Source organism: Polyergus mexicanus, unplaced genomic scaffold (assembly GCF_030449975.1).
Source record: "Polyergus mexicanus isolate NDT 795.1 unplaced genomic scaffold, iyPolMexi1.0 SCAF_15, whole genome shotgun sequence".
In the NCBI taxonomy this organism is placed as follows: Eukaryota; Metazoa; Arthropoda; class Insecta; order Hymenoptera; family Formicidae; genus Polyergus; species Polyergus mexicanus.
In genome coordinates, this window is record NW_027223335.1 from 614,671 (window position 1) to 639,775 (window position 25,105).

Here is a 25,105-nt window from a genome sequence, read left to right on the forward strand (position 1 = left end):
TCTAATTAAACGCAAATGCATAACAGACTTTTATTTATTTTTAAGTAGATTTTACTGAAACACGATCTCTCTCTCTCTCTCTCTCTTAATGTAAGGAGTTATAAAAAAATATCTAATAGAGAAAAAAAATTGGTAAAATATGGACCAGTAAAATGTTTGCTGTAGAAGAAATAAACATCAAATTGCTTAAAGTATCAAAGATAAATTCAAAGTTTATACATATATTTTTTCTAGCACTCTTTTACGAAGGTTATTATGAAAGCCCATCCTTCTGTCATCAGTCTTTTCGTTTCTATATTTGTCATATTTCCTCGAATAAAAGTGACTTGAATCAAATCATATCTTCATGTATATCATCTTCACAAATATCCATATAAAAAATTTATATACCTTATCTAAAGACAAATACAATTGTGTTTATGAGATATATATATATCTACAAGAATATAAAAATTGTTTAATATTTGCGTTTCAATATCATATATAAAATATATCTTAAAACTTTATCATTGTAAAGCTTATAAAAATATCTGAATAAATTTTATATTTTTATTCAGTTTGTGATTAAAATAATAATGTGATTATTAGATGACGATATGATTAGTTTCAATTGTTTCTTTGTTTGGCTTCATTTAAGAGAGCACGTGATATAATCAATCTTTGAATCTGTGCGGTACCTTCGTATATTTGAAAAATTTTGGCATCGCGCATAAGTTTTTCTACTGGATATTCACTATTGAAACCTGCACCACCATAAATCTGAAAAAGAAAATTGTTGCATGCAATAAATTGTAAGAAAAATATGTATATGTACTCAATCTTTAAGAGAGCAAAAAAATTCTTTATCGCATTCACCTGTACAGCATCTGTAGCACATTTATTAGCTATATCAGCAGCATAACATTTTGAAATACTCGCGAGCATTGTAGCATTTGGTAATTCTTTATCAGTAGTCCAAGCTGCCTTCATCCATGACATTCTGGAGGTTTCAACACCAACAGCCATATCAGCCAGTATAAAAGCGATAGCTTGATGCTCTGCTATCGGTTTATCAAATGTCTTACGTTCCATTGCATATTTTGTTGCTTCATCCAGAGCTCTCTGAGCTAAACCAACAGCCGCTGCTGCAACCTATAATATAAATATGAAGATAAATGTGCAAACCTTTTATATTAAATTCATTCGATATCTAATGTCATGAACAGAAATATACCGGTGATCGGGTTCTGTCAAAAGTCTTCATAGCTATCTTAAAACCTTGACCTTCTCCCAATAATACATTTTCTTCAGGAACGCGAACATCTTCGAATGTTACCATCCGTGTGTCACTTGCTCTTTGCCCCATATTCAATTCCTTTGAAATGAGAAACGAAAAATGGTTAATACAAATTAATAAAAATTCGCATTTTAACACATTCAAATAAAATAACAAAAAATTGTTATCAGAGATTACCTTACGACCTGGAGTTAAACCATCACTGTCACGTTCTACGATGAAGCCTGTAAAAGCCTTAGAAGCTGGAGCTTTTGGATCAGGATTTGTTCTCGCCAAAACAAAATACCTATATAATAAGAGATTGTTTAGAAAAAAAAAAAGCATGATTCCAACAAATTAATATCGGATGTTTAAGTGTGCTATTATACCAATTAGCAACGCCGCCATTTGTAATCCACATTTTTGTGCCGTTAATTATCCATTCTTTCCCTTTCTTCTCAGCTTTAGTTTTGATACTTGCTACATCAGATCCTGCACCAGGTTCAGTAACACAATATGCCTGTAAAAAAATAATATATCGTTTAATTTATATATTACTATATTAGATATATCTATATATTAAAGAAATATATTCTTAGAATATATATATATATTTGAAAATTTAACACACCGCAATAAGTAGCTCCTCTGTTAGTCTTCCAAGATATTTCTTTTGTTGTTCCTTGGTTCCAGCTACAATGACTGGAGTTTGCTGAATAAATAAAGTAAAACTTTCAATATCTTCTTTTAATATATTAAATAATTTCATTAAGAGACATATATCTTATTAAAATAATCTTATTAAAATTTTGTGTGATAAAGAAGTGAAGTATGTATGATAAATAAAAAAACTGACTCCAAGACTTGAAGAATCCATTGCAGTTGTTATTCCTGTACAACCATAAGCAAATTCTTCTGTAACTAAGCAGCCATCAAAGATATTACTTTCTAAACCACCTATGATATAAATAATCTTGAATTATATTTTTACCTTGGCAGATATTATTTTTTATTCCTATAACTTTTTAAATGTATCACAAGTCGAATATACCGCAATGCTGTGGAATATGTTTATTCAGAAGACCAATGCTCCATGCCTTTTTCATAACGTCCCATGGATATTTTCCAGTTCTATCATATTCTGCAGCTACTGGAATAATCTCTTCTTTGGCAAATTTTCGTGCTAGATCCTGCATTTCTCTTTGAGTATCAGATAGTTCTAACAATACAATAAAAAAATTGTATTTTTCAGTCAGATATTAATGATTCGTGTAAATAATATAATGTATAAATATATGTAATATAGAATATGCAAATAAACCTGCAATATATTTTGCACAACATTTGTATTCAAGAGAAGAGTGTAATAAGTTCTATTCTTATTTGTTATACAATTTGTATATAATAATAATAATAACAATAATAATAATATATATAACTAAAATTTTTTATTGTAAATATTAAATTTATCAAAAAATTTTTATTTTTTTCATCTGTTGGAGTATAAATATAAATAACATAAATGTGTCATTTATTTTTGCATATTTTTAAATATAAAAATGATTCAATACAAAATACATCATAAAACTAAATAAATATATAATAATAGTTTACACAAAGTAAAAAAATATATTCTTATATATTTGTATATGTATACATATATTGTATTTATTTTTATTTTATTATATATTCTAAGGCAAATGCAATTTGTGTATGTCATTGAAGGAATTGGAAAAATATATAAAAAGTTTGCATAAGGGTCAAAATTTTTATTTTTTAAATTAAGAGATTAAAAACTTTGAATAATTTATTTGTAAAAGTAAATAAAAATATTGAAAAATAACAATGTCAACAAAACAAATTTTATTTAAGATTTTGAGTTTTTATATATATTTAGGTACTTATACGAGTCAATATATAAAATACGTTCTTTGTAATCTTAAAAATTGCTCCAAATCAATAAGAAACTAGATTTCTTTATTCTTTTTACTCAAAAGAAAGAATTGATATCATGTATAAATATATATACTAACCAAAATTATATCCTTGGATAGATTCAGCAGCTGCTGAGAATGGACGTATCATTTTTTGGTATATTTTTGGATTGAATATCTGAAAATTGATGTCGAAGTATATGAGCGTGATATTGACCATGTATAAACTTATCCAAGAAATCACACGCTAATCATCTTAACTATTTTAAGATCTATGCTTTGCAGTTACAATATGTTGCATTTTCTACATACAAAATGAGATAGATATATACTGAAATACTAGAGGAAAAAAAAAGGGAAAGATAAATAATACGGAAGATTTAATTACAAAAGACAAACTTGTACTATTCTCTACTTATATATCCTATTTGCATATTCTCTATTTACACTATGCAATAAAGTTAGCATAAAAATAGCATAACGTACAATTTCAATAAAGCAAATAAATTGAATGATTATTGCTCTTTTGTTACTTACCTTTTTGAGCATCATAGTGGAGGTATTTAATTTTAGACAGAATGAAGAACAAGTATTATTGAGATTAAATATATTCTCCTATTTAACAGAAACTGATGATTCTGAAAGAAATCTGTTACAGATATCAAGGTTGTTATCAATATGGTAAAGTGGAGGGGACAAATTTATATTTACATTTGTACAGATTAAAGTACAAAGTTTCAATAGAAAGATGAAAATAATTAAATTATTAATATTCAGCTAAAAATGATGAATATTCAAGCAAAAATGACAAATCATTTAATAATTAAATTTCTTTTATTAAATATATATCTTACGATAAATTATAATATAGCTTACATATGGAATAAAAGATGGAAAAGCAACAGTAGAATATTACTCTAATAGAATATAACAATTTAATTTTATTTATGGTTATAATCTAATATTGAAACGTTTCTCTACAAATATATAAATTTCTCGTAATGATCATTCATTATGATAATTACGAAAATCAACTTGACAGTGATAAAAATTTCAGAGTTGGCTGATAACTATTGACCAATGACAAAAAACACATACTCTACGTACTCTATGACCGCAATCTTAACCTTCCTCTATGTCTAGATATACTCTGTCTATGATCGAAACCGTGTGTCATCCAAGAATCCATGATGCATTGCAAAAGGCCGCGAGAGCCAATAAAAATTCTACCTTATTTCGCATCTCTTTTCAATAGCGACTGCGCACATGTCGATTCTTTGCAATGTATTATAGGTTTCGAGATGCTTCTGACTTAAGCGAGGAACACACACTTTTCCATAAGCGCATAATCATAAGCATAAGGAATTTGATTGGTCAATTTCCTTATGCATAAGGAAACGGACCAATCAATTTTCTTATGCCTATGATTATGCGTTTATGCAAAAGTATGTGCTCCCCCTGCTTTATCTTCCTTTATAACCTTATATATACGTATATACCTTGTATTAAAAAACCGTAGCCCCCTTTTTCCCTGACATGAGAACACGAAACGATAATATTTTGTTTATCAAATGAGATTGGTAAATTAGAGAATAATTGAGGAGAGATTAATATAATCAATTGTTAATAATATCACATTAACAGAATTGACTAAATCGTTAAATTATAAGAATTGCTCTTATTAGCTTTTATTTATGCTATATAGTATATAGCTATATTAAAGACTGCTGGCCTTGAGTGAATTTTCATGACTACGAAATGGGCCCGGTGAACCTGGAAATAATAAAATATTGATAACATTATCGGTTTTGATTGCATTAATTGAAGATAATTAACACGAGTTATTTATTAATTTTCATGCGATTATTTTTTAATTCATCCAGCTAAATTATTGTTTTATTATCGAAAATGTAATATATATATATATATAGATATCTTTTATGTAACTGCCTCAAGAATAACAAAATAAATATTTTATTGTACCAAATTACTCATGATATACAGGGTGTCCGAAGCATCCTAGACAACGCTCGTGAGCGGGTAGAGCGCAATAAATTGAAGAAAAGAGTTCTTTATTTTGCAATTTTTGCAATAATTATGGAAATCAAACTCTCTGTTGAAATATATTAATTAGAAAGGATTCTTTAAATACATTAATGTATGCATAATATATTTTTTCGAAAAGACGTAGTATCCGATACATACATTATATTCAATACATGCATACATTAAATATAATTTGATCATTTCGAAGACAATTTTAAGAAAAGATTATTAGAAACGTTATTGATTATAAATATAAATTAGAGATAAATTCGTGGTTCTTATTAGCTTTGCATAGGAGTTAAAATAAAAATGAATAGAAATGAGAAATAAAAATAATTGAGATGATGTAATCCGTTAAATGATCATAGTTCAAGAATATTATTTGAAATGTGTTCTTGGTAGCAAACTTTGATAAACATATACTTTTCATATTTCACTTAGAATATACAGGGTATCTGGTAAAGATTGTGCCAACTGAACGGAAAAGTCCTTTATTTTGCGATTTTCGTAATAATTATTAAAAAGAAAATAATTAAAAAAGATCTAGCAATTCGTGTGAGTATAAAAGCGCGCGGCGAGGAAGAACGACCTAGAGACATCCCAAAAGTTTGCGGTCGCTAGGGGCGCGACAAAGTTTTGAGAGGAACGCTCTACAAATGACAACGGTTATGCTTATACTCACACGAATTGGTCAATCTTTTTAAATTGATTGCTCAATAATTATTACAAAAATCGCAAAATGGCAAAGGACTTTTCTGTTCAATTCACTGTGCTTTACCCGCTCACGAGCGTTGATACAATTTTTACCAGACACCCTGTATATACGACAAGCACGTTTTTTTTTTTTTATAATACGTCGTGTCACATATCTTTACGTAACAAGTACTTTGCTAACGCAAGATTATTTTTAAAAAACGTTTTCATGAATAATGGATAGAAAACTTGTTGACGAATAATCATTTATTATGTTTTTCATTCTGTTACATGAATAATTAATAGAAGAATATGATAATGTTTAACTTATTATCTGTTTTGCATCCGTGACAATATCTGAATGTGTTTCGCAGTTAAATTCATTGTTTATAACTTATTAATACAGATAATACTTATTAGAGAGATTCAGTTATTACAAAAATATATAATTAATTCGTATTTTTAACTCAATCGAATCTTTCAAATACTCACTTATCCGTATATTTCTATAAAAGAAATTTTTTTTTTTTTTTTTTTTTTGTAAATGTTTGTTCTTCACAGAAGAGCTCATGAAATGAAGCCTAAAATTAAAAAATTACGTAAAGTTACACGAAAAATAAAATTATTATTTATTTGTTTAAGTTTAAGAGATTGAAAGAGAGATTAAAAAAAAATTCTTAAAAAGCGTTTTGTTCCTTTGTATAAGAGTACCATTAATATTTCTTATTATTTAAAATTTAGATTATTGATATTCTCTCTCTCTCTCTCTCTCTCTCTCTCTCTCTCTCTCTCTCTCTCTGTATTCAGAAAAAAATCATATTTTTTATGTGTATTCTTATATACAGGATGACCCATGTAAAGTGTTACAAGCTAATAACTCTAGAAATATTTGTCAAATCAAAAAATTGTTTTAAGAAAGTTTCATGTTTTCGAGGGGCCTTTCTAACTACGTAAACATAAAATTGCCCCCGCTCCCCCTCTAAACAATAGGGGGTTCCATTAAAAATTTTAAAGTTATTCCCCGCTTCCTTTAGAGTAGAGGGAAAGCGGGGACAATTTTATTTTTACATAGTTAGAAAGGCCCCTCGAAAACATGAAACTTTCTCATGAATAATTTTTTGATTTGACAAATATTTTTAGAATTATTAGCTTGTAACACTTTACGTGGGCCTGTGTATAAAAAAAGATCTTGTCCTCGGTTTTTATATATTGGTTTCTTTCCTTTCTCTTTTTTAAATAAGATTAATATGATAAATAAATAGTAATTCATTTCTCAAATCCAGGAAACGAAAATAAAATTAATATTTTCTTAAAATATGTCATACAATATTGTTATTAATACAATACGCACAACTCTTTGCCAATCAGTTCTCTATATTTTTTTTTACTTCATTCATAATTAGAAATATATCATCATTAAACTGTCAGAATCACTAACCGTATGTACTATGACCATCTCATATTTTTTTATGTCAGCCAGTTCGTATAAATAAGATGTGCAATCTCCATTGAATATTCAGTATCTTTATTACGAGAGGTAGTGCGCAAAAGTGTGAAAAATAATGGCTCGGCTGAACAATATCGTAGTGATCATTAGTATTGCATTAACATGCGTTCTCGCAGCGGAATTATATTCTGATCGATACGACGACATTGATGTCAACGCAATTTTTAGCAATACCAAATTGCGACAACAATATTACAAATGTTTTATGGATCTTGCACCATGCAAGACAGCTGACGCAAAATTCTTTAAAGGTATATATCTAATATACAAGTATATACGAAATATCTCATTTTTATCGCATTATTTTTTTCATTGCGGCTTCTTTGACTTTATAGAATCAATTTTTTAATATAACAGACAAGGCAATTATATTTTTTAAATAGTCAGATTGAAAATATAAGATATTTGCTGAGTTAAATGCATAAAGAAGTAAGCAAATATATGTAATAATTATATGTAAATATATGTAATTTTGACAACAATTTTTTGTTGAAATAGCAAAATTCTTGTTCTATATATTGTATATTATTCGTGGTCAAAAATATGCTTGTTTCTAATATATGAATTTTTGAAGAGATAGCTCTCTCTCGAAAAAAACTTTCTTACAAATACGACAAATAAAATTAATTTTTAGTCTTTTTTTAGGAAACTTTTTTTATGACAAAGTTAATTAAAATCAATAAATATCAAGCTTCTTTATTTTGTTTTTAGAGATTATTGGCGAAGCTTTACAATCCGAATGTAGAAAATGTACTGAAAAGCAAAAGCAACTTTTAGATTTCATGACTGACTGGTATACAAAAAATAATCCCACTGAACTGCAGGATCTTATTGCAAAGACTCTTGAGGATTTAAAAAAGAAAAACGCCAGACAATAATTGCCGATGATAAATGCTGACAGAATGGATAAAAATATCACCGAAGGGGAAAACAGTGTATATTATCTATAAAATTATTAAATACTTTATATCTGGAGATCTTCCCATTCAGAGAAGAAAGATAAACTCCATTAAGAAAAATATACATTTTATATAATTAATAATGTATTCCCGGTTATAAATAAATATAATATGCATTATTTGTATCGTGTTCCTTTTCTAAAAAAGGCATGAAACCTCGAACTCGAATATATCGAAGCGTTGAAGCCTCTTTTCCGCAATGCTGATTGACTATCTCGCTTGTGCGCTGCCACATGCTTCATTCGTGTTATTTGCAACTGTCAAATCATGCGAATTTTGACAGTTTGACAATTTATGAAAGAAAAAATTAAAGTTAGGAAAGAAAAGTTAAAAAAATTGGAAAATGTCTATAAATAAAAGACACAGCGCGCGCCTGTGTTGTTCTAGTAGAATAAAACATCTATAAGAGCAGTTTTTAAATTTCGTTTTATTTATTGTAACGTATAATTATTCCAATACGAATCACTCTGCTTATTTACAATTTATTTTATAAGTGCATATATACATTAATTATACACAAGTGCGTGCTTGCAGAGTATTATTATTTTATTAGAAAAGAGAAAAAAACGATAATATAAAATAAAATTCTTATACATTTTATTTATATAAAACAGCACTAGTAAATTTTAATTCTGCAATAGCAAGAATCATGAGAGAAAGGTGTATGTATATGTGCGTCTAAACATCTATATTGATCCGTTCCAAACCAAAAGTTCTTAACAGTTTCTAATCTCAAATGAAAAGCCATAAGTACCCATTAAATGCCAAATATATATGAATATTTAGTTCGTTTTATCATGTGACAAAGAACATATTTAATAACACTTTAAGTGTGAGACAAGAGCACGCAAGAAAACACGAATGAATCTCATGTATAATAGCGCCGTAATAGTGGTTGTCACATTTAGCTGTCAGCATGAAGATAGCTATTCATCCATTGACAGCTGATCCGACAGCAGCCTGGCGTGAGTTATCTCAGTATCAAAAAATTGTTAAAATAAATGCTAAATTACCGACGACCGAGGCACCGAGTGATAAAGTACGTCTGATAATTTTTATCATCCTGATATTTTTATACAGGAAGATATATGTATGTTAACCTCAAAAATATCTTCACTTATTTTTATATTTTTCACGTGCAAAATTTTTAAATCTCTATTTTTACGATTGTTAACATAAATACGTCTATCTGAGCAATATATATTTAATTTAAGAAAATTTTAATTTTTAGTTACGCGTGATATGTATGAGTGATACACACTCACTCACACCGTTCATAAAATTTGATATACCCGCCGGAGACGTTTTTATTCACGCTGGAGATTTTACGAAATGTGGCAGTTTGCAAGAAGTCATAGAGTTCAACAATTGGATAGGTAAATTAATATATATAAATATTAATCAATATTATACTATTATAATTTAATAAGTAATAAATAAGTAATAAAAAAACCTGTAACTATAAAAACCATTATTTTTATTCATTAATGGCATCTTGAATTTTTAAATTTAAATCATAGAAATACTAATATATATTGTATAATTTTAGGTAACTTACCACACAAACATAAAATAGTTATAGCTGGCAATCATGAACTTAGCTTTGATCCCACATTTACGCATCCCTTTTCTGTACACACCGGTGGGGATCATCAGAAACATACTGGAACCAGCATACTTGACAATATACCCACCTTGGGTATGTCAAAAGACACTCTTGCTGAAGCTATTAAAACTACTAATGTTAAAGATTATCTGACAAATTGTACATATTTGGAAGATTCTGAGATTGTAATACATGGAATCAAGATATACGGTACTCCATGGTAAATACTTTATCAAATTAGCTTTGCTAAAAAAACTTTGTAGCAAATAAATATGTACGTAGGCTTATCAAATAAAAACTTATATAACTCCGAATTGAAAAAGTTAAGCTTTTATCTATAAACATTTTTGTAACATTTTTAACATTTAAACATTTTTGTAAACATGTAAACATTTTTAAAATATTATGGAAAAGATAATTTTCATATATTTAGGTTCTAAGATTAAACAATATACTCAAAATATATTTGCGCAGCTTATCTAAAATGTAATATGTTGTAAAAGATAATCATCAGAAACCATCACAATTGTATAAAAAAATTGACTATCTTGAACATTTATGAAAAATATTTGTAGAAAATAATTTCAGGTAGAGATTTCTTATTTCTGAAGGACATTTCATTGCAATCTTAGGCAACCAGAATTTTGTAAATGGGCATTTAATGTACCACGTGGAGAAGCATGCCTGTCAAAATGGGAACTGATTCCATCAGATACAGATATCCTTGTAACGCATACTCCTCCTGTAGGTCATGGAGATCTATGCTGTAGCGGAGTACGCGCTGGATGTGTAGAGTTATTGTCCACGGTACAAAATCGTGTGAAGCCCAAATACCATGTATTTGGTCATATACATGAAGGTATAATGGAATCTTAAATGCGAAATCTAAATATATATATATATATATATATATATATATATATATATATATATATATATATATGACAATATTTATATTATAAGTTTTCCATTTATGTAATTTTATTTTACAGGATATGGTATATCGTCAGATGGCAAAATAATATACATCAATGCATCTACATGTGATTTAAATTATCTGCCAAGTAATTCACCAATAGTATTTGATATAATGTTACCTCCCGGTGTTCAAAAATCGTAAACTATCAGATTAGATAATACCAATATAAGAACACATTAGATTTTTTTTACAAGTTTGAGAAAAATCCACAGATTATCTATGTACAATTATATAAAGATACAATATTACATAGAGAAGTTTCTCTTGCCTTAATTTAAATATGAAAAATGTATAAAGCTATGATATAAGTATTAATTTGTTTTTCTTTTTCATACAATTTGTAATGATTTAAAATCTTAATAATATTAAAAATAAGATATCCATAAAATTGTATAATCTCTTTTTTCTTAAAAATATATACTCTATTATCTCCTTTTTTTTGTTTTATCTCCTCATTTTTTGTCTGATATGAATAAAAGTTAGTTTTTATTTTTCAAATTTTCAACATGATTATAATATTTTGACATCTTTTATTAAAAAGTGATCAAATATTAATCGAAGAATCTATTATAGAAAAAAGAATTTTGTGGTATTATATATATAAGTAATATATATAAAAGTAGTACTTATTAAAGAATATATATATATATATATATATATATATATATATATTCTTTAATAAGTACTACTTTTTACTCTTTATACATTTATTGCTATATCTAATAGAATAACAATAACATTTTTTTCATCAAATAAGAAAAGTTTGCTTCCATATATCATAGTCATATTAAGCTGTTGGTCTGGAGTTATTTTCTAAATAAAAACAAAATCTACATTACAAACTTTTTTTTTTATTGTAATATGGCTGATATATTAAATATTAAAATATGATCACATTAAAAGAAAACGACCATTTTCTTATCTACATGATAATCACAACACAATAGGGTCATTTTAATATAATTACGAAAATTTATTTATATATTTTTAGCATCAATATATGAAAATTTTTTCTATGCAGAGATATTACAAATTTAAAAATTTTGTTTAGATACAGGATATTAGAATTAGTAAATTATATTTCCTGAATATTACGTGCGGTGCGCACGTATTACATCTAAACATATTGACAAACATTTTAATATATTAAATTATTAATAATCTTGTTATTATAAGAGATCAACTCCTCTTTTATTTTTTTAAGCAGAACAAATGATAAGGATGCAACAAGTTATTTACAGCAGAAGCTGCAATTTTGATCACAACAAAATTCCAACAAGACAAAAAATTATATATTTTTTCTACTATCTATAGAAATTCGAAGAATGCGTGGGCTACTAAATTTTAAAGAAAAGAAAATCGACTTATATATCTAAATCTAGTCTTCTAAAAATTTATCATGATTCTGCATTGATTAGTGTCAGATTTACTGTTAGAAATTCATGAAAATATAGAACTAATATAAATCTCAATTTAAAATAGGAAGATTTTCATCTAATACGGTACATTTGAAAACAGATATGATACAGATTCACCATTATGCGTCCGCCTTACGGCTTCAGCAAACATCATCGATACATCAATGCACTGAAAGATAAAAAATTAATGCTATAATGTTAAAATTAAATCACTCTCTACAATATTATCACCACCATTATTATCGCGATAAGAAAGAATTTTATAGTATGATTTCTTGAGCGACAGTTACCTGAATCTTTGGGCAATCTTTCATGTGACCATCTTGAGGAATAGTATTAGTCACTACCACAGCCTCAAAACAAGCGTTGTTAATCCTGCTAATTGCTGGGCCGCTGAATATACCATGCGTAAGTATTGCGTAAACCTTTGTGGCACCAGCTTCTAACAGCTTTTCCGCTGCATGACAAATAGTACCGCAGGTATCGGCCATATCGTCTACGAGAATCGCGACTCTGTCTTTAACATCTCCAACCAATACCATACTAGCGACTTCATTCGCCTTTTTTCTTTCTTTATGTATGAGCGCAAACTCAACATTTAATCGATCCGCGATAGATGTGACTCTGTAAAATAAAAAAAGTGTTAGAAAAAAAAATATATCTTTGATTAGAATTTCGTCTTTCCCTTCCTATTATTTACCTTTTGGCGCCGCCCGCATCAGGGGAGACAATGATACTATTTCGCCATTCAACAATATTCTCCTTAATCCATTTGAGGACAGCTGGCTCGGCAAATAAATTATCTACTGGGATATCAAAGAATCCTTGTATTTGACTAGCGTGTAAGTCCATTGTGATAATGTGATCAGCACCCGCTACGGAAAGCATATTTGCCACTAGCTTCGCGGAGATCGGCGCGCGACTCTGTAAAACACATTTCGATAAGATAAGTTTCGAGAATTCGGACGAGTCCTTCAAGTCCATTTGCAACTGGAAATATCCTGCAATTTAAAGAAATTGCTATTAAAATCTCATAAAAACACGCCGAAAACATATAACGAAAAATCGAAAAAAGTTATAAGCCCCAGTCTGTTTGCTATTTTTTGAACTCAACAAAAATTTCACAGGGTACAATATCAATTAATCTCTACGGCTTTTTTAAGATATAGGATTTGATTTTTACTTAAATATTGGAAACAAATTGCCAAAAGAGATTTTCTTTTTTTCAGAGGGGACAAAATATGAATAAAATGGCTATGTAGTAAAATATTACTTTTTTTTCTCAGAAGATATACATTTATAGAGAATAAATTTTGATAAAGACACAACGTTGCAAATGCACCCCAGTTAGACTCTAAATAACTATTGTAAGTGAAGCAAAATATCTAAGATTATGAACGCAAAACGAAACACAATGCATCTCGGTCCCTTATCCTCATATAGCAAAGGATGGTATGAGATGAACAAGAGGGCAAACATTCATAATAAGTATATATTACAAATATAAAAATAGATTTTAATAAATATAGATATCAGATATAGATCAGTATATATATATATATATATATATATATATATATATATATATATATATATATATATATTTTTTTTTTTTGCAAGTGCATATCTCTGACATTTATGCAAAATTATATAAAAGAGAATTTATAATTATAAATTAAAATATATCTGTATTAGTACATTGTCTTTGATAAAGAAATGCATTGTGCAAATGATAGGATATTTTTAACATGTCACTTGTGATATATGAGTGTTGTACATCAAGTTTACAAAAGATCGTATTAATAATTATGTCAAGACATCTTTTTATAATTACTATATTGACAGGATATAAGTTATTACGAAGGGGAAAAAAAAAAAAAAAAACCCCACACTGACACATTCCTACACTATTTAAGCATTAATAAGGATGGACGATACTTGATTAGTGCAGTCGGACAATAACACAGATTTAAACCTCAATAATTAGTACCCAATGAAACATACATATATGTACGCGTACTCTTAATACACCCCATATACTCCGCGTACATTATACTAATTGCGAACAATGTACTGCAAGTGTACTGCTATTATATTAATATTTTGCCCTCTCATTCGGATATCAATATGCTTTGACCAAATGTTTCATTCATTCATTCATACATGGGGATACCAATGTGCTATATAGCAACAATATTATATAAGTTTGGTTAGTCCTACAAAGAAAATTTTCATCTTAATTTCAAAAATCAATATTACAAATTGGATCTTTGATCGAGTTATCATTGCAAACGCCGCACTCGACAATCTCGTTGCTATTATACTTACTGTAGACAGGTCGGGCAGAATATCCTGAAAATACCCAACTATTCAGAATCTTAAAAAGATACACACAAGTTTTCTTTTCTAATAAGCATTATACCCAATAATATCTCTTTTCACTGTAGAATAATTTAAAAATATAACAAATGATAATTAATAACTGTCTAACATAACAGCTGATTCAAAATGATAGAATTTTTAAAGTTTTACCTTATATATATTAATCTCATGCAGTACCCAAATAATACTGAAAAGATATGCCCATTTTTGTTGTAAAATAATATATAAAAATATCATGCAAATAAATATCTTTCTTATTTAATTTTTACTTAATAAACTTAAAATAAATATATTGAATTAACAATAAAAAAGAATATATATATATATAAAATCTTATTTGTGATATAATGTATAACAATACCAAATATATTGTGATTTAATGTATAATATTAACCAAATGTGAGATATCAAAGATTGATAAATTGACGCAACAACAGAAATGTGCATACAAGACCCCCCTCAAAGAAATCTACGAGTTTTGCAATACCCGTCCGGGTTATCCAATGTCTGATAACCCTTTATGTTATTATTGAACAACATGCTTGGAATGTATGCATTTGCAGTGCTCAGATGTCTAAAACATTTGCTATTTGTCTTGTTACAAACATTTTATCATAATTGTATTAGTAATGATAAGTTGCTAAAAATTATACTTCTATATTTATATACATAATATATAATATTATAATCATCTACATTTTTTTTGTATGTGTTTCAAAATAATATGTAAATGTTGATATTAAAAGCAACAAATGTTTGTTTCGAAATAAAATTCCGAATACACAAATCTGAGTTAATATAACTTGTAGAAACTTATGTAACTCATGCTTGATTTGTATAATTTTTAAATAGTTACGTAAATGATATTGTTTATTATTGTTGTAATAATAATTTTGATATAACTTTTATATATATAATATACAAAATTTTTTGAAATGTTATTACAAATTTCATTTATTATATTAACATGCATAGCTTACCTAGTTTATTAATATTATATATATATATATATATATCAACTGACACTTGCACTTGTAAATCAAGACAGCCAATATAACATGATATATATATTTTCATAAAAGATTAATGTCTTTATTAGTTTTGCCTATCAAAAATGCAAAAATATATCCCTTAAGAATATAAAAAAAAAAATTATAACAATCAACAAATGATGAAAGTCCAGTAATATGTATAAGTGTATCTTTCTCCTATCTGGTGCAGCCAATGACGTAAAGCCGGCAGAACATAAGCATATTTTATATATGACAATGAAAACAAATTTTGCGTTCCAAAAATGATATTACTCCACTGGTCTGTTAAAAGCTATGAAAGAATAAGAAGATATAATAGATAAAAAGGGACCGCCGCAAGTTACCCTGAATTTCCACTCGTTTGACTTCATGACAATCTGATTTTTAGAGTCTCCACCATCATTGCCCTGTGAAGATTAAAGAAATTAAAGAACATTAAAGAAATAGCTTCTTCTTGAAGACAATGTTTCCTCCTTATTATTTTTGCCTTCTTTATCACCCAAACATTAATTTTAAGATAATATTAAATAAAACAGAAACTGGAAACATATATTATACAAAAGACATAGATTTTGCATACTTATATATAATATTATAATATAAAGAAGTTGTTATGTTTGTATCATATATATTAAAAAAGTGGCAACATATTCTTGAATAAAAAATCATAAAATAAAAGCTGGGGAAAATTTTATGTGCATATTAATTATGTGTACGTTAACTATCTATATATCCATGAGACACTTAAATTTTGTTGAAAAAATTGTTGTACAAGTTTTCATTTTTAAAATTAAAGTCATTAATTTTTTTAACTGCAAGTGTGGAAACTAGTGGAATTAATATTCCTTTATTGACTAGACTATAATTATATTAATTGATGGGTTAATTAAACACATATTAGTAATGATTGAGATTATAAAAGCTATATTAAAAAAAAAAAAAAAAAAAAAAAAACACGTCTTTTAATTACTAGAAAGTATTAAGCATCTTGTAAATATGAGTGTGAAAAAGAGATATCTTATATATTGTAGTCAATAAAAAAAATATGCATATATGATGTATGGTTTAGTCTTTGATGAGATATAAAATATAATTACTGTTTTACAAAGATATTTACAATAGAAATGTAACTTTCAAAAGTATTTTGAGAATAAAATTTTCCACACACACAAATTTTCGCGACTACAAATGTAGATACAATACATGTATCACATGCATAATAACTATTTATTATTTCATATACTATGATTTTAAATGACTCGTTATATATTGTCGGTATAATCTCAGTCAAATGATATTTAAGTATATACATTAAAGAGAAATAAATAATACAATTTATTAAAAAAATATAATACTTTGGAATACTTCAATATGTTAATGTAAGAATTATTAATTTATTGATATCTTCACTTATACCTGATATATAAAGAGAAAATACAAAACACATAAAAATAATTGAAACAAATAAATTAAGATTGGCTCGTTTTTCCTCTCTCTCCCTTAGAAAAAAATCTACAGAAAAATATTTAGGCCAGTATGAGAATTGTCAAGCGCTAATATTTGTATGATACAGTGTTTAAAGTACATTATTCATAATAATGTCGAAAAATTTATTTTCAAATAGCAGAATTAATTTTGCCCCTTACTCAAATCCTTCTCAACTAAAAGTTAATCATAAAGAATGTACTTTAAATACTATCGTATTAATATCAGTGCTTAATGATAATTTTTAGTAGTCTAAATATCTTGATTTAAAAATAACAGATCTACATAAAGCATCGTAATCACAAATTAGTATTATTTATTAGTTTGTATACTCTATATATATTTTATAAATCTACTTACTTAGAGTATAAATCTAGCTAAACAAATAATCATTATTTTACCCCTTTCTCTTACCTTGTCTTTTTTATCCTGCCTTGCATAAGGAAAACAAGGAATGACCGCTGTCACTCGAGATGCGGAGGCAATTTTGCAAGCGTTGATCATGATTAAGAGCTCCATTAGATTATCGTTCACTTCGCCGCTTCCACTTTGTACGATATACACATCTTCGCCACGAACAGATTCTCCGATTTCCACACTAGATACAATCAAATCTTGTATTTTTTCGATATATGAGAACGGTATATAGCGTATTAAGCGAAGTTTCAAATTAAAATTTTCAAATAATTGGAAAATATAAGATAAAAATAACGCTATTACGAGTATTAAAATTATTTCCGACAAATGAAAAAAATCTATATTTATATTTGAATAGTAATACGTATTATACTGAGCGCTCGATGCGGAAAGCGATTATGAAACTTTTCTCTTTTATCAATACATGTGATGTAGCGCATTTCAATATCTCGCACTTGTTAGTCACCATAATAAGAGCATAGGTATTCTAAAGTCTGGAAAATTATATAGTGAGTGCACGTGCTTTCACTCGTCTTTTGTTCGTATCGAGATATTACGGCGGGAATCGATACTTGTGGCACGTGGGAGCATCGAGTTAAAGAATCGGAATTTTTTCGGAGCGTTCGTTCATTTCCCAAGGAAAATAAACCACGAAATGTATGAATGTCAGGGGAAAAAGTGGCGAAACTCGATGGTTTTCGCGCGAGGACCTCAGCCGAGCGAAAAATACGCGATTCGCGTGTAATGACAGATCGCGATTACATTGCTAGGGTCTCGTGCAATTGGCAGTATACATAACGCGGTTACGGCGGGATAACGTAAGCCATTACCATGTCTCGAGGTTGCTGAATTTCTTCGTGACAACCTTGCCGATGTCGATGCCGAGCCGATCGACGATCCGCTGGGCGAGATCCGGATGCGAGGTCCCGCTAAAGACCTTGATATTCGGCATTCTGCTCTGCAAGCCACGCACACGTGAATTTTCCAAGTTTGCGCGTAACAAACTCTTGGCACGCACTGGCTGCGACACGGGCATCACTGAAACAGAAACCACCGGGACGATCGACCAATCGTAGCTCGGCGCTTGTACCGGATATGACGTCGCTCGGATCACGCTCCGCCTACGCGCGCGTCGAAAATACCGCGGCCGTTCTCTTATCGTAGCCGATGTCCCCGCTTGTTTCGCCTTTTGTGTGACGCTTACGAAAATTCGTTATCTCTCTGATAAGGAACGCGATCGAGCTTACGTATTGCGTAGAGATATATATACCGTCGATTGTGGATATATACATCCGGGCGCGCGCGCTTCGCTCCGTCTCTCGCGAAGGGCACGTCGTCAATGATCGATAAAGCGACGCGAGAATTGCGTCTTTTGCGCGCTCTCTATCTCTTTCTCTATCATTTTCTGCCCATCGGATTCTCTTACTCCTTTTTTTATTCATCTTATCTCATCGGATCGGTGCGCAACAGAAACGCGTTTTTATTTTCGATTTTGCCGAGTCGCGCACGTGTTTCCGCTCCCCGCGCCGGCTATCCTTCTCGTGTCAAAATTCTCGAGACAATACGCTGCGTATTTTATTTATTTATTTTTTTTTTGTGTGTATTTTTTCAAGTGTCTCTTTTAACTCTCTATTCAAAATGATTTGACATGGTACATCTAAAATTGGAATCGTCGATATATCTCCTCGCTTGTTTGATTTATCAGATATATAAGAATTGTATTTCTTAAATGCCTCTGAGCTCTGACATTCCTACGTGTTAATCTTTTTGATAAATCGATGACACACAGCTATACCCTCGAGGAAACTTTTCCATTCCTTTGCCAGAGTTATTTTTAGACACCGTATGTGGTTGTATTTCTAGACAGGTATCTATCGACTGGCGCATACACATGTAACCGCCAAGATATTATCGCACAGCTAAATCATCGCGTTGAAAGCTCGTGGAATTCGGCGAGGGCGCAGTCGCGCGCGATGCGACGTGATTCTAGACAAAATTCAAACGGAGCGGGCGCGAGAACGGGTGACAGTCAACTTTTGCCTTGCCTATCAATGTGGCGCCGGCGGCGCTGATCGCAATAATGATAAATTGCATGTGTATGTAACGCGGCGGCGTGAGTTTCTCGATACAGCAACGGGTTAGGAACGGCGAAGGCTGTTCACGGGGGTGACGGGCAAAATTCGCAGACAGGTTAAGCATCGACGCGAAAAGACGCCTCGTATTTCGCGACGCTGAGCTCTTCGAGGGAACGCGTAATCCACGAATGCGTTCATTCATTCGTGAGCGACAATGATATCGTGCTAACCGTTCCTAGCGATTCGAGAGCCATGGCGAACATCGCGGCGCAGCGAATCAAACGGGAATTCAAAGAGGTTATAAAGAGCGAGGAGGTGAGTGTGCGAAAAGTCGTGGTGAACGCGGAGAGAAAGAGGGAAAGAGCCAGAGTTACGAATCACGATAAACGCACGGTAGATAAAAGTTCGTATCGTGGTTATGCAATCTCTGCGACCGGGAATCTCGTACAAAAATGTAATTCTTATCCATCGATTGAAATATCAATTAGGATAAAAAAATCGCCGATCATCTGTTGTGTCTCGTCTTGTCAACTGTCATCTGTATACCCGGTCTTTTTCTCTCGAGAATATCCGACGAGAAAGAGAAAGAGAGAACGCGAATCGGATATTGGTTGTCTATTGCGTCCAAAATACCTCGCTGTGCTCCTATTATTTTGTTAAAACTATTTTCGTAGCAATTAAATTATTGTCTTTCATGTCAACAAAGTACCATGTGTTTATCAATCATAATATGTATTAATGTGTAGTATGCAATAATCTTTTTATTCTATATCTGTTTAAACTATTGAATATAGATTTAGAAATGTACACTCACCCTGATGTCTGAGATCTCGCCTGCATTGAGATCCTTTAGTAGTTTTACACTTTTTCAGATTGCTCATTCTGTGTATTCGTATGAAAGTTTGTTGCGATAAAATGTATCCACATGTCTCTTCAGGAAATTGAATTACGTCAAGGCATCACAAATGTTATACCATGACAGTTTTGTGAATTATCACTATGAATAGTCGATTAGATTTCTCTTATCGTGCAAAATGTCATAGGTTATGATTACATGTTTATTGTGAAAATTATTGCGAAATTTATGACATAGAACCATATATTATACAAACTTTACGTAGAAGCATAGTTTAGCAATATGTTTGCTTGCTCTTACAAGTTTTTATCCATGCTGTAATGACATGTAACCATTTTTTATGTTTTTCTTATTGGAAAACAGATGATTGCAAAACAAGTGTCATATATGTGTATATATATATTGAAACTGTCAAAAACATTCCATTGCTATACTGCTATGATTTGAAGTCTTCTCAAGTTTCACAATTGTTTTTAGATTTATAATATCATTTCCATTTTTAATAATTTTTTCTGTCAATTCATATCGTTTAGTTATAAACTTTTGAAATTACAACTTGTGCAATATAATTAATGTATTTTGTAATATATTTTTATGTCTTAAATATATATATATATATATATATATATAAAACAGAATTTTATAAATTTTTTTCTATATTTATTTAACGGATTTATACTTTATAATAAATTAATGTTTTTTGCTGAAATATAGCTATATTTACATTTATTTTTCAACTGTAACAAAAAGACTACCTAAATAAATTTATTTCCCTAATGTAATATATATTTTAAGCTATTTTTAATCATGTTAACTTGTAAGTACAATATATTAAAAAAATTTTGATGTTCCAAATTGTTATATATAGCAAGACTGCAATAAATATTTGTAGCAACTTGATTTTCTAATATTTTATTTATTTGATATTTAATAGATAGCTAAATGTGCGATTAAAGTTGAATTGGTCAACGATAGTCTTACCGAATTAAAGGGTGAAATTGCTGGTCCACCAGATACGCCGTATGAAGGAGGTAATTTTGTACTCGAAATTAAAGTTCCCGAGACATATCCATTCAATCCTCCCAAAGTAAGTTAACATTTTTGAAAAAATTTGTGAACAATACTTATGCAATTAACATTCATTATTTCTAATTATATTATATACAGTAAAAGAAGTTAAATTATAATACAAATATTATAAACCTATAGTTATTGTTGAATTAATTATTAATTATTATATCATATATAATTAAGCTACAGCTATTATTTTATTCCATATAAAAATCAGCAATATGTTTATGTATCATTATTGTCTCTAAGTTTTAATTTCTATTTTATTCTATTAAGCTGTTATAATAAATAAAGTAATTATTATTTATTTATATTCTTTTCTGAAAATGTAAATGTGATTAAAAAGTATTTTGCATTGCATAAATAATAAGATTCTTATTTTGTAGGTACGTTTTATAACAAAAATATGGCATCCTAATATATCTTCAGTCACTGGTGCTATTTGTTTGGATATTTTAAAAGATCAATGGCATGTATTTTCTCTAAATTTAAAAAATAATATATGATATATCAACCATTTTCGTTCTACTTCATGTCAATTCTCATGCTGAGTGAAAATATTGTATTTAATTGAGATTTAGTAATATAACGTTTTTTATTGTATATTTTATATAATATTAAGACTATAGGGCACAGTTATATGGTAGACTAACTCCATTTTTTTTTCTTTTTTCTTTTTTAACATATTTAAGGGCTGCTGCAATGACTCTGCGTACAGTATTACTGTCGCTACAAGCATTGTTATCTGCAGCAGAGCCTGATGATCCTCAGGATGCAGTAGTCGCTAAACAATATAAAGAACATCCCGAAATGTTTCGGCAAACCGCCACACATTGGACATTTGTATATGCAGGTGGTACGTGATATATTTCTGTGCATACTCACATTCATATATGTATATATACAATATATAGTATTAGGATCTAAATATGATTTATATTGATTTTAGGACCAGCAAAAATGCCTGATTTAGATGACAAGATAAGAAGATTAACAGATATGGGAATCGAAGAACATAATGCGAGAGTTGCTCTATCCTCATATAATTGGGATTTGGAACGCGCTACCGAGCACTGCCTCTTCAGTTAGTGATAACTGAGTACATAGTTAATCTGTTACATCCAAGGACCACTCATTTTGTCATTAAGAAGTTCTTGTAATAATCATATTCGGATATTGATATTATTAGTGGTTTGAGACAATTGGTACTTTGCACATAAAGTGACAATATCTGATACAAAAAATATCACCAGGAAAGCATTCAATATCCACCAATAGTCATTTATCTAATTTATAACATAGGCATGACGAATAATTAATAAAAAATCATAACATGAATCAGTTAAATAAATTTCAAGTATTTTTTAATAATATATTGATTTACATTACATTCTACTGAAATTCCACATTATTGCTGAAAAAAATTAAATCTGTTAAATATAACATGTGAGATATTAAATTTAAAATAATATATTTTTAATTTCCTGTATATATACACAAGAAATCACAATACGTCACAAATTTGATATAAATGCATATTATTTCTTTCATGTATTGTCAAATTTTTGTCTTATCAGCTTTCAATGTTCTACATTATCTTGAAATCTTGTATCTATATAAGTTTTGATCTTTCATTAAGGATATTGAATTTTCAGTAAAGTAAAATTTTAATATACATATTCTCATGATACTGGATATCAAATGTGTAATTAGATATTTTGATTGCAATTTTTATAATTTATGTTTAATATCAATAATGTGCAAATTTTTCTGACAAGATGCATATTTACATTCTTAATGCAGAGAATATATTATACCAGAAATAATGTATCATTTTTCATTTTTTTAAATATAGGATACACATGTTTGGATATATATTAATCACAATTTTACAATATTATTAAATCCTTTTTTATGTGTATGTGCAAAAAAACATTTTTTATTTGAGATAGAAAAATCTATAATTTAAGCAAAAACTCAATTGTATATTATTGAGATAGTATATGACTTGTAAAAAGATTCACTTAATCGCTTTGATGTTAATATCTTACATTTGTACATTTCTGGTGTTAACTTATATGAGATGGTGAAATTGTCTATTACATCACAGATATATACATGTTTGCGGGTACATATACCCTATCATTCTTTTTATATTTGTATCATGCAGTGTACATTCCAGATTCAGGCATAAATGGCATTTATTTATTACAATCTTTGTTAAATTTTATATTACAAAACTTAAAAAAGCAAAAGATTTAAAAAGATTTAAATAAAGTAGCATATTATTTCCAATCTTTATATTTGATAAAATTAGATTTAATTTGATAACTAATTTGTAAAAAATCATGAAGCAAGAGAAACAGCGCAACTAAGATGAAGAAGAAAATTTAATTAAGCTCATTATTTGTATAATAATGTATATGATGCAGAAATGCATAGTTTTTTGTACAATCAAATGTTAAATCATGTGTGTTATACTAGGAAAGGATAAAAATTTATTCATATTTTCGCTAATTTGTCGTATTAATTTTCACATAGGCTGTTTAGAAATCATAGGTATCAGTCGATTATATAGACTGTTTTGCTCTGTACTTTTTTTTTTTTTTTTTTTTTTTTAAATATTCAGCTCATAGAATATGATTCTATATATGAGTTTATGGATGAAATCCGATTTCGTCCTTTTTGATGTTTTAATCGCTGTAATGTTCAATATAATGAAAAAATAAATAGTTCTTTTTCATTGTTCTCACTAGACTAGTCTCTTCATACATAGAGAGAGATTTCCTTTTATTGTATATATAAATTTCTGAAAATTGTTATTGGAAGAGTTTTCTTTTGCTCTAGTTTCATAATCAATATAACAATTTCTCTCCTATTGATATTTTCTTTGTGCGAGATCAATGTGCAATTTTTACATTCTTCTATTATCATTTAATATAATTATATAAAATATCTCAGAGTTTCGAGGAATTGAGAACATGGATTTTTCTCAAATTTCTTTATACATAGTCTATACATATATATAAAATGGTATATAAAAATAATTCTGTATAAAGTTGCCTTGCCACTGCACAGTTTTTAGTTCCCGAATTACTAAAAATATTTTTCTTGCTAAAAACATTGTTAAACTTATCGAATATACACAAATATGACTTAATATTGTACACAAAAACGAAATAAATTAATAGAATATATAATGAATTTAGTCTTATTGTTAGATAGAACATGTATGTAAAAATTTTTTGTGAAAAGAACTTCTTTTCTGATTATATTGTTTTATAATTATATTACCATTTTTGCAGCACATATTTAATTTTAAAATCTTACACATATTTAGTATATATAATTCTCTAATAAATAAATATTTTTAATATAAAAAATAATTTAC

The 25,105-nt window shown here is 28.7% G+C and overlaps 5 protein-coding genes across 8 annotated transcripts; 3 read left to right on the forward strand and 2 right to left on the reverse strand.

The window, feature by feature from the left end:
- Positions 1-186: 186 nt before the first annotated feature.
- On the reverse strand, positions 187-3,832 carry Mcad (Medium-chain acyl-CoA dehydrogenase). Its single transcript, XM_070308209.1, has 10 exons — positions 3,727-3,832; positions 3,289-3,367; positions 2,307-2,474; positions 2,112-2,212; positions 1,887-1,967; positions 1,645-1,775; positions 1,454-1,562; positions 1,214-1,354; positions 856-1,131; positions 187-759 (listed from the first exon to the last, which is right to left on the reverse strand). The coding sequence occupies exons 1-10, from the start codon at positions 3,739-3,741 to the stop codon at positions 607-609; spliced, it is 1,254 nt and encodes a 417-aa protein (XP_070164310.1). The 5' UTR covers positions 3,742-3,832; the 3' UTR covers positions 187-606.
- A 3,603-nt stretch (positions 3,833-7,435) lies between these two features.
- LOC138939737 (ejaculatory bulb-specific protein 3-like) lies at positions 7,436-8,513 on the forward strand. Its single transcript, XM_070307837.1, has 2 exons — positions 7,436-7,686; positions 8,147-8,513. Exons 1-2 carry the CDS (start codon positions 7,491-7,493, stop codon positions 8,311-8,313), a joined length of 363 nt encoding a protein of 120 aa, XP_070163938.1. The 5' UTR covers positions 7,436-7,490; the 3' UTR covers positions 8,314-8,513.
- Positions 8,514-9,062: 549 nt separating this feature from the next.
- Positions 9,063-11,384, forward strand: LOC138939754 (metallophosphoesterase domain-containing protein 1). 2 transcript variants are annotated; one of them, XM_070307889.1, is made up of 5 exons: positions 9,063-9,359; positions 9,626-9,770; positions 9,944-10,220; positions 10,633-10,859; positions 10,993-11,384. In XM_070307889.1, exons 2-5 carry the CDS (start codon positions 9,641-9,643, stop codon positions 11,118-11,120), a joined length of 762 nt encoding a protein of 253 aa, XP_070163990.1. In that variant the 5' UTR covers positions 9,063-9,359; positions 9,626-9,640; the 3' UTR covers positions 11,121-11,384. The 2 variants fall into 2 exon arrangements, with proteins under 2 accessions (XP_070163990.1, XP_070163989.1); XM_070307888.1 differs by having other exon boundaries at positions 9,066-9,433; positions 10,993-11,271.
- A 426-nt stretch (positions 11,385-11,810) lies between these two features.
- Positions 11,811-20,728, reverse strand: Prps (phosphoribosyl pyrophosphate synthetase). 2 transcript variants are annotated; one of them, XM_070307655.1, is made up of 7 exons: positions 20,602-20,728; positions 18,543-18,750; positions 17,710-17,893; positions 16,155-16,217; positions 13,098-13,321; positions 12,688-13,021; positions 11,811-12,566 (listed from the first exon to the last, which is right to left on the reverse strand). In XM_070307655.1, exons 1-7 carry the CDS (start codon positions 20,666-20,668, stop codon positions 12,474-12,476), a joined length of 1,173 nt encoding a protein of 390 aa, XP_070163756.1. In that variant the 5' UTR covers positions 20,669-20,728; the 3' UTR covers positions 11,811-12,473. The 2 variants fall into 2 exon arrangements, with proteins under 2 accessions (XP_070163756.1, XP_070163755.1); XM_070307654.1 differs by lacking the exons at positions 16,155-16,217; positions 20,602-20,728.
- On the forward strand, positions 19,003-24,917 carry Ubc4 (ubiquitin conjugating enzyme 4). 2 transcript variants are annotated; one of them, XM_070307657.1, is made up of 5 exons: positions 19,003-20,241; positions 21,578-21,730; positions 22,101-22,183; positions 22,407-22,570; positions 22,664-24,917. In XM_070307657.1, exons 1-5 carry the CDS (start codon positions 20,206-20,208, stop codon positions 22,801-22,803), a joined length of 576 nt encoding a protein of 191 aa, XP_070163758.1. In that variant the 5' UTR covers positions 19,003-20,205; the 3' UTR covers positions 22,804-24,917. The 2 variants fall into 2 exon arrangements, with proteins under 2 accessions (XP_070163758.1, XP_070163757.1); XM_070307656.1 differs by having other exon boundaries at positions 19,011-20,102; positions 22,664-23,305.
- Positions 24,918-25,105: the final 188 nt, after the last annotated feature.